This window comes from Sinohyriopsis cumingii, chromosome 13, assembly GCF_028554795.1.
Source record: "Sinohyriopsis cumingii isolate HCF-2022 chromosome 13, ASM2855479v2, whole genome shotgun sequence".
Classification (NCBI taxonomy): Eukaryota; Metazoa; Mollusca; class Bivalvia; order Unionida; family Unionidae; genus Sinohyriopsis; species Sinohyriopsis cumingii.
Genome location: NC_142973.1, coordinates 5219503 through 5238248, shown reverse-complemented (window position 1 = coordinate 5238248; position 18746 = coordinate 5219503). Strand labels below are relative to the sequence as shown.

At 34.0% G+C, this 18746-nt stretch overlaps 1 protein-coding gene across 2 annotated transcripts in view; it reads right to left on the bottom strand.

The window, feature by feature from the left end:
* The window catches only part of LOC149784884 (uncharacterized), a 51830-nt gene extending 33362 nt beyond the window's left edge, over nt 1–18468 (bottom strand). For both annotated transcript variants that reach the window (XM_089978461.1, XM_089978462.1), the window contains exons 1-4: nt 18280–18468; nt 14523–14688; nt 10750–10902; nt 2869–3104 (exon numbers count right to left, since the gene is read on the bottom strand). In XM_089978461.1, coding sequence (XP_089834587.1) covers nt 2869–3104; nt 10750–10902; nt 14523–14688; nt 18280–18319 — 595 coding nt within the window. In that variant the 5' untranslated portion in view covers nt 18320–18468. The remainder of the gene's footprint in view (nt 1–2868; nt 3105–10749; nt 10903–14522; nt 14689–18279) is intronic.
* Between the last annotated feature and the right edge of the window lie 278 nt (nt 18469–18746).

Below are 18746 nucleotides of genomic sequence, written 5' to 3'. Positions count from 1 at the left end.
ATCAAATTCATTTTAACAGTTTTGGACAAGTCACTTGGCCAAATCTCATGGTAGATCAGCATCAGTCATATAAACTTGAAATCATTAATAGCCAGCCAAAATCATCCCTATCAAATTTGGTCAATTTCTATCAAGTGTTTATCGGAATCACTTAATTCACAGTAACTGCAGCAAGAGTTGATAGCAGATCTTGTGCCTAACTTTAAAGGTCTTCATGCCTGGATGCCTGCTATAAGTTCTGTCAAAATCTAATGTGATTTTGTGTAATTAGATGTTTAAAGGTTTATCTAATTTTATTGACAGTGGCCATATTTGATGGCATAGTGGCATCAATTGTGGAAACTTGAAAGACCTCTAAGCCAAGATACTCTCCATCAAATTCTGTTCAGTGGATTTGGAGAAAAAGTCACTAAAAAGTGATTTTTCTTCTATTTTTAGTAATGTTTGATATTTCACGTTACACAAAGTTGAAATTCCTTTATGTCAAGATGCTTTTGGTCAAGTTTGGTCTAATTCCGTTCAACAATTTTGGAGAAGTTGTTCTTTCAAGCTTTTTCTGCTTATAATAATACTGGCCATGTCTGATGGTGGATTTGCATCAATCTGAAAGGTCTTCATGCCAGGATGCTTTCTGTCAAAGTTTCTGGCCACATCTGATGGCAGAACAGCATTAGTGGTACAAATCTGAAAGCCCTCTCTGGCAGGATGCTTTCTGTCAAATTTGTTAAAAATTCTATTATCGGTTTTGAAGATCTCGTTTAAAGGTATTTGTAGTTTTAATAATGGTGGTGATATATGATTGAGAATTAGCATCATCTATAGAAATTTTAAGAGTCTTCATGCTAGGAATTCGTTAATGTTTCATCAAATTCTATTCAATGGTTTCAGATAAGTCATTTAAAGCTTGTTTTAGTTTAAGTAACAGATGCCATATCTGATCATAGATTGATATCATTTGTTCAAATCTGAGAGGTCTTCATACCAAGATGATTTCTGTCAAGTTTTGTCAAATTCTACTCAACAGTTTTGGAGCAGAAGTCATTTAAATTTTCAGTAGTAGTGGACATATTTATCGTGGATTTGCATCATCTGTACAAATCTGAAAGGTCTTCCTCTCAGGATGACCTCTGTCATGTTTGGTCAAATTCTATTCAGCAGTTTTGAAAAAAATAGTCATTAAAGTTTTTATATTTTTAACAACTGCCATATCTAAAAGCAGACTGGCATCCTTTGTACAAAACTTGGATGGTAATTTCAACAAATTTGTTTATGTCCAGTCGTTTTGTGAGACAAAAATCTTTTAAAGGGTTAATATTTTTATCAGTGGTTTGATTTCTTTCCAGTGTCTTTACTGGAAAAATTTGCATGCTTTAAAGTAAACACATACAAGCACTCCATGGAATGTAATTAATATTTTGCTGTCGATGGCAATATGAAAACAAGGCATTTTTGTTTACAATAGCATAACAAGAAACTCGGGCATATCAAGGTAGATGGTAAATTCAGACATTTCATCAGAAAATTCAAGCATTTTCAAGTTTTAAAAAAATCATTTTCAAGCAATCCGCACTATAATTAAATGTACGTAATAACTTGTAATAATACAGTTTGTGAGATTTCTTTGACAGGTGTGTTTGGAAAGGAGCAACAATTGTTGATAATAATTAGCCACTTGGATATCTTTAAAAGCTTGATCAATCTAATGAAAATCTAGCATTCTCAAACAGTGTTGATCATCTATAATTTAAGTGATAATGACAGATATCTATTGTTTTATCAAATAATTACATGGAAAAAAAGAAGTGTTTTCAAATCTGTCTCAAAAATCAGCTTGCCAAAGATTGTTTGATGCATGATACTGATTTCAAAGTGACTAAGCGATTGTCAATTATATGGAGAAAATGAGTGCTTGCAAACTATTCAGTGGAGAGTATAAATAAATTATCACAAAACAGTCAAGATTTCATTATTGCTGATGTAGCTGAAGAGATGAATGTAACATATCTAGGCACAAAAAAGGAAACTTCAGTAAATTTTTATAACAGACCTAATGAACCTGTTTCAAAGTAAAATAGTTGTTTAATTTTTCAGTTCAGGTTTTTGTTATTTAACAGCTTTTGCTCTCTTAAACACAACCTATTTCCAAAACATTTATCTATATATCCATTTAATTATATATATGTTTCATCTACATGTATTATTTACATCTATCTTTTTTGATACTTTAATTATTTGCAAATGGTTTTAAGATGTAAACAAAGATTAAACAGAAACAATATTTGTCAAATAAATTTTATGCAAAATTCCGGTATCTTTTATTTTATCTGATAGCTTAACTTTAGCTGTGATATTATGTTTTTATATATTGGGGCAAGCTGAATTTTATAAAATTTATAAAGTTCTCCTTATAACACAGCACCTATTCATGCAAACATCATCAGCTGGCTATGATCCCAAATAAGGCAACCAAGAAGTACAATTCCAGGACGACCAGATTTCTATCTTTTTTAACAGATATTTATTCTCTTGATATTTATATTTGTTTATTCGTGGAATGATCTGGTTTAGAAATTCAAGTACTTTAATGGACCACTGAACATTTTCAAGTACTTTTTTAAGTTAACATCTATATAAGCCTTTCAAAAGTAACCAACAAAATTCAAGAACTTTTCAAAATTATGCAACAATATTGTATTACTATTATATTATGGCTGAGTTCATGAAATCGTATAGAAAACATCTGACTTTCAAAATCATTGAAAAAAGATTTTTAACAGTGTTGGCAAAGAGGTCAAAATTTCTAAAGTTGCCAGAAGAGTAGCACTATGGCTTGGCATTGTCCAACAACACAAAAATAATCATAATTACATCTTTCCAGGCCATCAATATTCTGTGTGTACATCCTGAGAAGCTTGTTTCGGTCATGCAGCAACTTGATGAAGTAGTGAATGTAGTTAGGTCGATATTTTCCTGTGGGATACAGCTCCTTCGCCAGGGTGAAAAATGGTCGAGGATTGTGGCAGAAAAAGTCTATATCAAATATGGCTTCTGGGTAGGGGATCCGGTACTGCTGAAGGTTGTCATACAAGCCTGTTCCTGGTGACCTAGAACAATGTTAAAAGTTCAACACTGTAGGCACGAGATTGACTCAGTGATGATTGAAACATTTATTTTTTACCACAGGGTGGTTGGATATGGATGCTCAGACATAATGCATACCGGAAGGTGTAAGAAGGCACATTTTCCAAGAGTGCACCATCCACCAGATTCAAATCAGAGTGGACAAAAGAGAACACTTGGATTAATATGGCTTACCCACCACCCAAAAGAGAACACTTGGATTAATATGGCTTACCCACCAGCAACTGCATCTTTAAAACACTGGGTTAAAAAAATAAGTGTCTTCCACCACCTTTCTCTGTAACAGAACTCAGCAGATTTATTTCTATGTTTCTTTTTCATTACCAGTTTATATAACTTACTTTCAGTTCATTTATTTATTTACAGAAAAACCTCTCTTAAAAGATCCCATTCACATGACTAAAGAAAAGCAGTTTTGTTACATGGGTGGTCTTTGTCATGAGGTCAACTCTATAATCATGCAAGAAAGGACCACAGTAGTCATTATGCAGAGGTTTAGTGTAATCTCATGATTTTCAACCTCAAGTGAAATCATTATTAAATGATTGTTGAATAGTACTCCACAGCACAATAATTACATGTAAATGCATTTTAAAATCTTTAGTGTAATCTCATGATTTTCAACCTCAAGTGAAATCATTATTAAATGATTGTTGAATAGTACTCCACAGCACAATAATTGCATGTAAATGCATTTTAAAATGTTTCAATCATAAAATGAATATACAGCACTACAACAGAAGTGTAAATTGATGACTGTGTATTATTATCCCTAATGGAGAAGTAAAGATGATAATGTAGCAAATATACCTATGCCATATTATGTTTTTGCAATAGTGACAACAGCCTTGCAAAATATAAACAATTATCCTCAATAACTCATTGATAATGGGGTCCATAAACAATAACCAAAGCATAACCAAGGGTATGAGACACCAAGACTCAATCTGGAGGTTAGGTTAGGTTGGGTTGTGTGTCTTTGCATGCTAGCAAATTTTACTGATACCACTACATCAGAAATTATAATATATTTTGTTCTATATTAATATTCATATAATAGATTTATTAATAATGGATTTTAGATCTTAACAAGTCAATTAAAGTTTATAAATTGATGAGAGACTTAAGATAGATCAAGCTGACATCAGCAAAGGTTTGAGTTACCTCCTGCTCAATATCAATGCATGTACTTAGAATTACACATGAAATATTTATTAGCGAGGTTGAATGCTCTAAGGAACTTCAATGTGAATGATTGTGCAATAAATCAAATGAAATATTAGTTAATTTAAGAAGTTTGCAACCTCGGCAAACATTGTAAACATAGCTACATGTAGTGAAGATGAAAACTGACAGTCAAACTGTAACAAATGAACACTCCACCAAACATGACAATATATATTAACAAGGATTTACATACTGCATCACATTCTTATGTATACAGACATTGCTGGATATGACAATACACATAGCAAATGACTCTGATGATGCATTAGAACTGTACATATCTAACTGTACATTATTCTCTCATTATAATACCATCCATGCCAGCCAAAGAGTACTGGTATACCACCTTACAGTAATACAGTAGAACCTGTCTTGAAAGACCACTTCATCTGCCAAAAAAGTATGGTCTCTCAAGACAGGTGGTCTCTTGTAGCAGGTCACAAGGCTATACAATCAATAAATTTGTTCACTGATAATGTGGTCACTCAAGACAGGTGGTCTTTCAAGGCAGGTTTTACTGTACCACCTCACAATCAAGTATATGATAAATACAATTTTACAACCACTTAATGAAATGGGATCCATGACCATACTCACCTAGTAAACAGGAAATGTGTTATAATGAAGGGCCTTATAACAGGAACTGTGTTATAATGAAGGGCCTTAGAGTGAGGGAGTGCTGTATATTTGGCAATGATCCTTATAATCATTATATATTTAGTTTATCCGACTTTGAAGAGACTTTACTGATTATCAGTCTCAAGTTTCTTAAAGCCATATTTCCATTTTTAAATTAATAAGACAAGTTTCTTAAAGCCGCATTTCCAGTTTTAAATTAATAAGACAAGTTTTTTAAAGCTGCATTTCCAGTTTTAAATTAATAAGACAAGTTTCTTAAAGCCGCATTTCCAGTTTTAAATTAATAAGAAACTTGTTTGCTTTACAGCTCATAACTATACAAAACCACTATCTTACCAGCATAATTCACACAAACTGGACACTTTGTTTTTATTTAAATTTTTGGGACACCCCCACCTCCCATATTTTGGACTAAAAGTAGCAATGACTGCATTAAGTAATGTGGAGGTTTTGAAAACATAATTTGTTTTTCCTTGAACTATCAACATGCACTGTAGTCTGCTGACTGTTGAAATTTTCCATAAGAGGTAGGGCAGGTTTTAGCAGAAACTGTTGGACAGCAACAATGGGACACTGTCAGCATGTGCTTTACGTTCTGCTTAGCAAAGCCTCAAGTTGGATGTGTACATGTGCCACACTCTCATTTTCAACTGGTTTGTTTGCATTATATGCATACATTAGAAACAACTGTAATTAACCCTAGCTTATTTACATACTAGTAAGTGATAAGTTAAAAAATAACAGAAATATGAAAAAGTCACTGTCTGTGTAATTTAAACAAATAGATTACAACAGCATTATTTACAGCATTAAAGATATAATATTGCAAGTGTATTGAAAATAAACTGATTCTGTATTATAACAATGCAGTAGAAAAATACATGGAAATTAGTGCATGATAACTGTACACTGCATATTTCCATCAAAGAATGTGTCAATCAAGTTACACATGACTGTGCAAATGGGACAGGTAATTACTATGTCCATCAATCAAGTTACACATGACTGTGCAAATGGGACAGGTAATTACTGTGAGCAAACAAAGATATACTCAACCTGATGAAAAAATGACTGATACACTGTGTTGTACTCTGTAATGAAAGTAGAAGCAGTATGAGCCCAGTTCTAAAACAACCTAACAGTATCATATTATGTAATATACATCCATATGGTTTATTATTCAATGGTTTTGTTCAATAGGAACATTTCCTAAATGTCCAAATAAAACTACAGTCTAGCACCATATTCATTCTACATAACATTCATGACATTCAAAGCTTGAATAAACATATAATGGTTTATATAAAATCCCTTTACGATGCACAATTACAACATGCACACACAAACATTACAGCTTTGCATTTAAACCGGTTTGCTCTTTAAAAATGAGTTCTTACTGTATGGCATGAAATGATGTGACCAAGTACATTATGATGTCAGTGATATGATGTCACTTTTTACAGAGTGTATCACAGTGCAATGAACTCAGTCACATGAACACTAATATGTATGTATGTATAGACCATGACCTGTGAAGTTCACAGCCAGCTGTTTCAAGACCCCATGAATGCCTAATATGAATGTATAGACCATGACCTGTGAAGTTCACAGCCAGCTGTTTCAAGACCCCATGAATGCCTAATATGTATCTATAGACCATCCCTGTGAAGTTCATAGCCAGCTGTTTCAAGACCCCATGAACAGTGATGTGTCAAACAGACAATGACTCATGAGATTCAGTCACCTGTTTAAAGACCCCATGAACACTAATATGACTGTCATGTCCAAGTCCATATCCTGTTAGGTTCACAACCATCAATTTAAAGACCACACAAACGATGATGTCATATAAACCAAGACCTGTGAAATTTCATAGCCACAAATGCAAGTGCTGATAAAAAAATGTATAACCCAATCCCAACATTTAATATACATTTATTCCACGCATAAAATGAAAAATTATTTCGGGTAAGTGTGAAAGGAGTATTCAGTGCTATGTAACGTAAAGGAATAAAATGTATATGCCCAAACACAGGCTTATCTTCCTTTTTCCCCCAATTTTTTTTAAACAATCGGGAAAAAATTAATGTGAAATACCGAATGCTGTCTTTAGAAAAATAGAAAAAACAAGAGTACAGTAAATGGCATAATATACAGTCACCTGTGTTTAATTGATCTCTATGTGGACACTAGCAGGGTAATGTCCATTCTGGATACTATTGACCAACGAGTTTCAATGATGTTGTATACAGTCTTGAACTTAACTTAATATTCAGAAACCATAATTTTCTTTTTCTTTAAACCTCAGAATTGACAGGTTTCTTTATTACCCTAAGTGCAAGCCAATCAAAGTTGGCCAAGGAACTTCTTCTGAAACAAAATGTTATTCTGCAAAACCAATCTTTCTTTGAGCTACAATGGCCTTGAACATTTGACGCCAAAATCAATAGGCCTCTTCCATGTATTAACCATTAAAGTGCAATATAATTTGGTTGACCAGCAGGTAAATCATTTTCAAGCTTGAAATCAATGGTATTTCCAGTAACACTTTTCCAGCTCAATAATTTCATCTACTTCAAAACTTTCAAATGAAATCATCATGTTTTAACCATGCATTCATAAAACTTCTCAATTAAATGTATGGTAAATGTATGACAGAATGCCTGTTGAAGTGCTTATCATACCATTTAAATTTATTTTTTTCATGACAAACTGAAGTATTCAGGCATGTAAACAGCTGTATACATAAGAAACAGCAAATGCAACAAGAAGTGCCACAGGATCTCTAACATTCATGTCATTCCCGTGACGAGCACTTTAAGGGTTAAGCTAAAACTCTCCATAAACTTTGGTCAAGGCATCTGACTGTGAACTAAAGGTATTATATTTAAAAAAATCACTTTCCTTTTTGCAGTCCAGTGACTCTGACCTCTAACCCCAAAACCAATAAAAGCTTCTTTCATACTGTATTTACCGCATATGTTGGGACACAAAAACATAATTATTTTTTTTCCTGTCCCAGAACTTATGGAGAAACATTTTTTTCACTTTGGTCATATGTCCCAAGACTTAAGAAACAAAATAAATTTGTATTGCATTTGTGCTCCCCCCCCACAACTGCACATCGCAATAAAATAGATAAATAAAACGCTTAATTGATAATAAAAAGAAAGAAACTAACCTTGTGTTGTTATCATTTATTCCTTTTTTCAACATGAGCATTAAAGAATAAAATATTTCCACGAAATCCGTATAAGTTGCGTAGGCTTCCATACTGTAGCGTGTATTAATTATGTCCGATACCACACACCATGTTGTTTGTTGACAAGAACACAGAAACAATTGTGTGTGGTTGTGCTCAAAGGTTTGAACATGTTATCCGACTGAAAACTGGAGCCAACAAAATCGCATACAAGAGGGAAATAGTCAACTGATATCTTGAAGATGCCATTCACGCATGACACGGTGTTGGGTGCAAAATAATCAAGATTGAATTATATCCAGGTCTACTGTATGACAATATCTCGCAAATAAAAATCATCATTTGAAAACGCATTCACTTGAGTGCAAGTGACAGTCTTTTCACCAGCTAGGGTTACATAATTATCCTTACTATACCAAGCACATATAAGCCCTGGTGGTGAATAAACACGACTGGCACCAAGCAGTTAACTCCTTCTTTGAACCTACCGACAGGACATCAAAGACAAAAGGTTATTTTTATTACAAAGCAGGCAATCTCAGAAGCTGACCCCGGTTACTTTATTTTATAAAGGATATCAATACAAAGGTTATTTTAGTGCACAGCAAGCCGACATCGGAAGTTGACTATGGATTCTGTGAAGTGAGCCGATTTTTTTGTTTTTTTGAATATACAACGACGCCAAGATATGGAAGCATACTTGGGTTCCTTTTCAACTGTATTCACAGGAATTTTGAAAATAAATTGAAACAATGGAACAAATTTTAAAGTGACACAATATAGTGCTTTGTGCACAGATGTCGATGACCCAGCGTCACCCAGAATATTTGAAGAAAATAAAATCATGTGATGAATTTGTTAAGGACAGAAGAGAACTATACTGTATGCCAGTATCTCGCAAATAAAAATCATTATTTTAAAACACATTCACTTGAGTGCAAGTGACAATCTTTTCGCCAGCACGGGTTACATAAGTATCAGTAACATTTACCCGCAGACATCAGTGCACCTTTGTATTAATTATTACTAAAAATGCCAAGCACATATAAGCCCTGGTGGTAAATAAACACAACTGGCAGCCAGCAGTAAACTTCTTTGAACTTGCCGACAGGACATCAAAGAAAAAGGTCATTTTTATTACAAAGCAAGCAGACGTTGGAAGCTGACTTTGGACAAAGAAGCCGAATTTTTTTAAAGGATATCAATACAAAGGTTATTTTATTGCAAAGCAAGCTGACCTCAGATGCCGACTACTGGATTCTTTTAAGTGTGCCGATTTATTTTTTTAGCTTTGAATATACAAAGACGGCTGAGATATGGAAGCTAACTTTGGTTCCTTTTCAACAGTATTCACAAAAAGTTTGACAATAAAGTAAAACAATGGAACAGTTTTTAAAGTTGCACAATATAGCACTTCATGCGTGAACATCGATGACCCAGCATCATCCAGAAGATTTGGAGAAAATAAAATCATGTGATGAATTCGTGATGGCCAGAAGAGAAACAGATCATTTCGCCGACAATATGATCATTAACATGGATGAAACTCTAGTGTACTTTGATCGCATTCCTGGATGGACTGACATTAAGATGGGCATCAAAAGTGTGAGAATTAGCAAGACTAGTGCAGATTTGAAAAAAATCTTCCTTTTGTTCTTGCAGTTTCCACTTCAGGTGGTGTGTTGCCTCCAACAATTTTTCACGGTATGAGAAAGTTAAAAAAGTATTCATGTACCAAAATAATAGACCGTATGTGTGCAGGAGAAGGGTTGTGTTGATGAGATGCTGCTGCAGTGGATTAAAGAGTTTTATCTCAAGTACAGTTTTATATTTAAAAAATAAAATTTCAGTTGGAGTGCAATTTCTGACATGTAATTTTCGAATGATTTAAAAGGTGTCCCACAACTTACGACTTAAAAAAAACGATGTGTCCCAAAACATACAGTGCACAAAAAAATTACTTTTAAAATTAATTTATGGTGTTCCAACAAATACAGTGTCCCAACATATATGGTAAATACTGGTATGTACAGTCATCCAAAATTATGGTAAACATATATGGTCCAAGAACTTGAATTTTTGTACAGAAACCAGTTTCTTCTTTCGTCAGTAACCTTGATCTTTGACCCACAAATCAATAGACTTCTTCCTTACTCCAAGTGCAAGTCATCCCCCAAGTCTAGTACCTGTAGATGGTAGAGAACTCTAGGCATTGTGCTGAAAGTATGTTCTTTAGTCTGCTAGACTTTGGCCTTCCAAAACTTATAGGATTCTCCTTATCCCAAGTGCATCCCATTCATAAAGTTTGTTAACTGTAGATTGTGGAAAAAATGGACAGATAACATCACAATATAATACACTTGGTCTTACAGTGGGCATATAGACACCCAATGGTAACCTGTCCTGGATCCAGACTGAAACTACACACATATGTCTATTTATCATTTCCATGTCACATCTGTCAAGATACCTCATTATTTAACCAGGCAAATACTTGTAGGCTAAATGTTTAAGTCAAGGTTACCCAAATAAACCATTACCTGAAGTCTGGTATACCACTTGATGTGCTGATGCCTGCCCCTGCCACAACAACAATATTCTGAACTAGGTCTTCCTTGATTAAATTGGCCACATCTGTCAGACTTTTGACACTGGTTTTGCCACTTCCATTGGCTTTGCCAAATACAGTCCGCCTGATCAGAAAAAAAAAAAAATCACAGTATCATTTACAATTAATTTATGAGAAAAGAATGTTATTAGCTAAAAATGAATGAAAATTCAATAAATGTCTATGTTGAGCGTACTGAAATAGAAACAATGACACTTATATTTTGTACAATGAAGAGTAAAAACTATCTGAATCATAATAAATCCATGACAGTCTACATGAACTGAAATAATGCCATGATAGTCCATATGGTTTGTAATAAATCCATAATAGTTTATATGAACTGTAATAAAAATAACACAGTCTATATGAATTGTAATAAATCCATGATAGTTGATATGAACTGTAATAAATCCATGATAGTTGATATGAACTGCAATAAATCCATGATAGTTGATATGAATTGTAATAAATCCATGATACTTGATATGAATTGCAATAAATCCATGAAAACTAATAAATCCATGATTATCTATGTAATAAGTACATAACAGTCTAATTGAATTACAATAAATTCATATCTATCTAGAAGTGGAAACGGCAAATAAACTGGTACATTTATGTTTAAAATAATACTCTGCATCTTTATAATGCAAAGCATGTCGTTCGAGTAATAGCTTCCATTGTCATGCTGTTCAAGTAATAGCTTCCATTGTCATATTGTTCAAGTAATAGCTTCCATTGTCATGTTGTTCAAGTACATGTAATAGCTTCCATTGTCATAATCAAACCATGTTTATAAAACATCTTAATCTGTAACCATTAAGACCATAACCTGAGTCAATTTTTGAAGAGCAGGCACATTTTCTGAAACTTGAACACATGTCCATTTATATAAATAACTGATATTAACTTATTTAACTATTAATTATAGTTAGCAAGAAATACTTAGACACTGCCACAGCACCATGATCAGTCTGTGATAGGTAAGTCTAGAGAGCTACCTGAAAAACTATGTGGAAAGCAGACAGTGACTTACTTTCCATGAGCCCTGCCCTGAACATAACAAAAAAAAATCATGTTTGAAATTTCGTGAATATCCTCCCAACCCTGCCCAGGACAAAACATACATCAGAAAAATTGCCTAGCTACAACATACATCTCTGTTGATCAAATACAAGTACTTTTTAGTACATACATGCAGAAATTTACATAATGTTCTGCATAGAGTGATAACTTTTATGTTCTTTCTCAACAAATTATATTCATAAAAATACTTGTATTGGTTCTTAATAAATCTGTTTTAATTTCCCTTTTATTTCCATAATATTCCTTAAAAAAAACAACCAAAGCCCCTTCTTATCACAAATGCACAGGATGTTCATGTAAGATAAATTTAATTTATTATTGGATATAATTTATTGTAATCGTCATTTACGTAAGACTTAAACAAGTATCTATCAAATAAAAGCTTAATTAAATTAACTTTTCAAACTGAAAATAAATTTTAAGGCTATTAATTATGACCAATAGTAATTACTAATGAATGCTAGCCATACAACAGTCTGGGTGTCTTAGGTGCTAGAATTTGCATATCACTAAATCTAACCTGTCTGTGTTGGTTTGAATCTCGGGCTGGGCCAATGCAGTTATGCGAAAGCTTGCCAGTAGCTTCCAGTCGGTTGGTGGTTCTTCCTGGAGTTTTTCTAGGTTAGGGTTAGACCAAATACATCGACAGTCATGCACTTAAAATATGGAATTAAACCAATAACCACTAACTACTAATAGCATAATGATGTGAATGGGACATAATGACTTGCATGTCAAAATTCTTTCTAAAGTTTATTGAGTAAGAATAATGTGGCATTGTATTTTGGTGTATAATCTGAAATGATGTGTGTGCTATGCTGTATTTCATCAAAAGACTTAGAAAATGACACTGTTTTCTGAATGTGTGACAATTTTTAAATACACAGAATACATCTACATTTTACTGTACTCTATCAATGACTGTTCATATCATCAAGGAAGTGATTTCAGGAAAAAGTTGTTTTTTCTCTCAGTACCTTTATGTGTTATCTATCATCAGGCACCTGGACTGTTCTGGTGGCCTAGCGGTTAGAGCATCCACCTCAGATGCAGGAAGTTGTAGGTTTGAACCCTGGGAGTTATACCAAAACCTTATAAAAATTTTCAAACAGCTGTATCGCTATGCACTCAGCATTAAAAGGTTACTGTTAGGACTGGTCGGCCTGGCGTCAGGATAATGTGACTGGGTGGGATATCATGCTACATGTCTGCGGCATGATGCTCCTGTGCTAGACATCACTGTAACCTGCCACACTGCAGACATCGTGACATGGCTGCAATTTCCTAAGCACATTTATTACAAGTCTTAAAACACTATGAGGCAAAGTGGGCAAGGAAGTTGCCAGAAACAATGTAAACTTCTTCTAAGAAAATTGAAAATGACTTGATCCGGTTATATCTGGAGATGGGGTCCCCAATTGGCTGAGTGGTCCAAAGTGCTCACCATTACAGATCACTGCCATCTCAACATTTCCACATGGATTCAAGTCTTGGGTTTGGCCACTGTAGGTACATGAGAAAGCTGGCCTGTAGCTTCCCATGGGTCAGTGGTTCTTTCCAGTGTTTTCCTGGGTTTTTCTATACCAGATATACTGGCTGCCATATGTAGCCTATCTAATGCTGAAAATGGCGTTATACTCCATAACAACAACTACAACATATTTTTTATGTACATTGAGTGACAATAGTTTTTGGCTTTTGACATGCTCCCTTGATCAAGCCAAGTGGTTGTAGTCCTGTATCCGCATGCTGAATGTACTGCAGATTTTGCAGATGTTTTCAATGGCTGACAAAACAAATTCTTACGCCTACACAGATATATGTTTAAATAGCTGAATGACCATTAAAACTGACTCCCACCTCAGTGATTTTCTGCTTCCCAGATCAAAAATTGGCATCCAAATACATGTAATTAAGCGTTTCCAAGATCTCTGTGTCCATTGTATATCTGATTGCTCTCTCTTTTAGTCATTGTTATTAAATTCACTGAACCATTAAACTTTTAAAGTAACGAAATAGTCTCATGGAATTCGCTGCTATAAAATGTATTTTTTATTTCTAGCTATATATATTTGTGAATCCTTTTTTGTGGAAGAGTCTTTTAATTTTAAAAAGCATTGTGTACCACTTAAAAGGAGCATTCTGCACTGTCTACTGTAGCTCAGCAGACATGCAAATTCCACAAGATGTAGTGGATGTACACTGTTACATAATTATATTGCTGCTACTTTCCAATGCAGGCAATAAACTTAATCCACCCACTACGAGCCACGACAATCACTACTATAGTCTGTGATTGACATCAGCATGGATGAATTAATTTCCTGCACAGAAATATGGATTTTCCAAAATAGATTATGCAAGTGTTAGTAATGTACCTACTTGTGGGACCTTTACAAAGAATAAACCTATTAATAAACAATTGCCTAAAGTGACATTAATTGCATAAAACTCAGTTCTGTAGGACCCTGGTTTTAGGGTTTTTGTCTTTCTGAGATTTGCACCGCTGAAGAAAAGAGAATGATCTACACTGGAATTGACCAAGTCATTCATGTACGATAATCCTATGTACTTATCTTCTGAATCTTCAAAGTTTTACTTATCAGATTTTCTTACTTTGTTCTCTGGTCATTCAACCTCAGATTTCTTGTGGCATCCAAAAGCTGTGTTTCTGATTTGGTTTTATAGACTGGACTGCTGTTAGGATGAAGAATATGTATACTGGCTCGTGGTTGTCTCCCCTTTGGACCTGCTGATGGAATTCTCTCTAGGTTTGGCTTACCTAAAAATATAAATTAAAAAACCTGAAAGCAAGCAATATCTTCTGAAACAACAAAACTCAGAACTCTAAAGAAAGGTTGCATGTTCTCAATATTTTTAAAATTTTAAGCATTTATTTCAAAAGTTGTCCATAAAGCTCCTGCTGTAAATGGTCAATGTTTTATGGTGTAAATGGTCCATATTTTTAATTTATGATATAAATGGTCTTTGCTTTAGGATGTAAATGGTCCAAGTTTTATGATGTAAATGGTCCATGTTTCATGATGTAATTGGTCCATGTTTTGTGATGCAAATGGTCCATGCTTTATGATGTAAATGGTCCATGTTTTATGATGTAATTGGTCCATGCTTTATGAGGCAAATGGTCCACACTTTATGATGTAAATGGTCCATGTTTTATGATGCAAATGGTCCATGCTTTATGCTGTAAATGGTCCATGCTTTATGATGCAAATGGTCCATGTTTGATGATGTAAATGGTCCATGTTTTATGATGTAAATGGTCCATGCTTTATGATGCAAATGGTCCATGTTTTATGATGCAAATGGTCCATGTTGTATGATGTTGCATTTTGATCAATGTAAACAATGCAATCAGGACAAGTCCCAGATGTTCTAAGAACAGTTGAAATGATAACCATGTGAATCCTCACTCCAGCAGAGCCATTTAACAGAATGCACCCAGAATTAGTATGTTATTATGAAACACTGTATTAAACAGTATTCAAGTTTTGATACTTAACACAATCTGGTATCACAAGTCTGTGTTTTGTGATGTTCAACGAATACCCCATGAACTTTTATGAACACATTTAATTTCAAACCAGGGAGAAATGTATTTAGTTTATTAAATTAAGAGCCCTGATAAATCAAACTGAAGCTCAAAAGAATCATAACTTGTTCACTGAAATGCAGCTAAATACAAAATACAAAGTGTGGTCAAAATTCACTTACATATGTACAAGTCACTGTTCATAAGCTCAGTGAGGTACAAAACATGCAAACAATGATTTTGAATTGACCCCAAGGTCAGTTAGGTCTGGTTTTCAAAACAAATTTGTGGAAATGTTTCTGATCTGATCTTCACCATTTTCATTTCAGAACCAATTAAATATTGCAAAAGTGATTTAGTGAAAACCCCACAATAATGCCATCATTCAAACAATAACATAACAACATTCTCAAGATGGCCACTATGGTGCCATGTTGGAGGTCAGATGAGTGCCTTGAAACGATTTACAGGACGGCCATCAAGGTAGCCATGTTTGGGATTAGATCAGCGTCTCTTTAATAATGGAATAACTATACATTCTAAAATAAAAGTTTTTAATGTCAGTAAGGTTATCAGTTTTAGTAAAGTAGCTGTTACAAGATGTTTGAACTTTTGGGATATAATCAGTTTTATTTAAAACCAATTAAATATATAATATTTGGTGAAAACAATGTTTGGTTTGGTCTGGTGCCTTAAAGTAAATGCAACATAAGTATTTAGTACTGAAGCATTTGGAGCATAGTGCCTTGCCCAAGAACACGTCATGGTACCTGATCCATGCTGGTCTGAGGTAAGATTCAAGCCTGTGCCCATTTGGTATTGAATCCAGCACTCTAATCACTGTGACACCGCAGCTCCTGAAAACCCTTTGTCAATACAACTATCCATTCAAGGAGTAGTAATAAAAAGAATTCAAAATGACCTCTACTGATCAGCACCACTTTCATTTATGATCAACATATCAGATTTCCATGGGGCACCATTATCATTTAGGACCAACTACAGATTATAAGAAGTCTTCTAGTAAAAGTCCTATGTCAGTATGACAATATACTAAAAAGTAGCCATAACAACAGCTTCAAGATTACCACTGTGGTAGTTACACTGGATATTTGATTGGCAACATTTTTATTTTGAACTAACTAGGTATCACAAAAAGACTGTTGAAAACTCAATGCCAATATGACCATCCTTTCAGAAGCAGCAGTGACAAGACTTTCAACTTGGCAATCACAACAACCAAATTGGTATAAGACTGGCAACATTTCAATTTCATTTAGGACTAAAAAAATGTCTTTTAATAAAAACTCCATGTCAATATGACCATCCATTCAGGACGAATAACAAAGGGGTTTTAGGTCCTGGCATGAACTCAGAAGTCACCCAATTTCAAAAGGATTAAAAATGAAAATGAAAAAGCACATACTCATTATTTTAATACATATCATGATTGAATTCCTAGCCATTTAAAATATCACATTAAAACTAAAATATTTTTCAGTAAATAGAATATTAAACATACATATAAATTTGAGGGTTTTCTTGTACCCACACAGCATTACTAAAAACAAAAAATAAACAAACAAAAAAACCATCAACAGTTTATTTCAATCTGTTCCTCTATCCCATTTTTAGGGAAATATTTTGGGCAAATTCTGCTATTCTGTATCAAAGATTTGATAAAACTTTCATGAGAATTCAACTTGTCTTGGCCTCTTCTCTTAAACTAGTTTGACGATTATACAAAAACCTTGTTGGCTAAATATGTTTAGTGTTGATGTGCAAAAATATTGTACTTTCATCCCCATGGGGGAAATTTCTTGATGTTGTCAAATAAAGGGTATTTTTCATCACTTCTGATACTCAAAATAGAGGATTTTATTGAAACTTTGTTGGCTACGTGTCTGATTTGTGCAGATTTGCAATAAGAGTTTAGTTTGAAGGCATGTCTCAATCAGCCATGGTTAATGTTATGTGAAACATGATGAGATCTCACCATGACAATAAATATTATTGCAACTCTGCATATATATCAATCATGTTACTTTTTCAAAAGTTGAGAAAGCCACATTCCACACAGCAAAAAAAAAAAAGAAAAGAAAAGAAAAAATGTTGCTTGTTTGTAAGAGATCTTTTTCAACCACATATATGGTCTCCTTGAACAATTTTTAACGAAAAGGGCACTGGACCAACTTCTTTGATGAGGTAAACTGAATGTCTTGGTACAAAAAAATACCAAAATACACTCAAAAACAGAATTGCACAAATATTTGTTTTCTGTGTCTCGATCGGTGCAAAAACCACGATTATGATATTTATTTTTGTTTAAAAAATAATAAAAGACAAAAGAAACCTTGAATTAAGCGATTTTGATACGATTTACTTTTCACCAAATTCATAAACAATTCATGTAACCATTCATAACTTAAGCATTAATGATAAAAGATAGTATATGCAAGAGTGAGATTATGATTGTGAGAAGCCTGATTGCGTGTTTTCATATATCTCATATACCTATCTGCTTTAAAGTTTAAAGTTGAAAAGAACAAAGTGTACAAAACGTTATGTGTATTTCGTTTGTTTGGCGTACGGTGTGTTACCCCCTTAAGGTCACTAAATTTAATTACCATTCATTATTAGCTTCCTTATTTTTTTAAGAGAAAATTAAAAAATAATACCTTTATAACACCATTAATGTATATTATATAGTTAATACTACAAAAAGTGATGACTGCATGAAGGGTAATTACAAAGTTTTCACCTTGGTTTCACTCCAACATACAGAGATGCAAAAAGTGTCAAAATTTTGTCAACGTTTACCTTTCCTAACTGCAGCCATAATGCAAGATAACCGCATCATATGGTCCAGTATATCACTAGTTTACTATCCTGCTGCAAGTAATGGTGTAGACTTCATTCTACCAGAACTCATGTGATCATCATATCAAAGTCAACAGTTTACCAAGATCACAAACAGACGCCATATTTACCTAGAAATAGTCTGGTACCCTATATATCTTCGTAAGCGATGCGAGTAGGCTTCGATCATAGGGGTACCAGACTAATGATGCCCCGACATCAATTCCTCACACAACATTAGACAGGATCTATGAACCATCTGTGATCATTTTTTTTTCAAACGAAATGCCTCGAGATACCAAATACATATCGGAGTCGTTTCGTCCCTAATTGTTTCATCCGGGTCGTTTCGTCCAATATGGAATTCTTTTTTTCGTACCAAACATAGGTCCTTTTGACCCCGGTTTTGTTTAACAGATCACTCGACT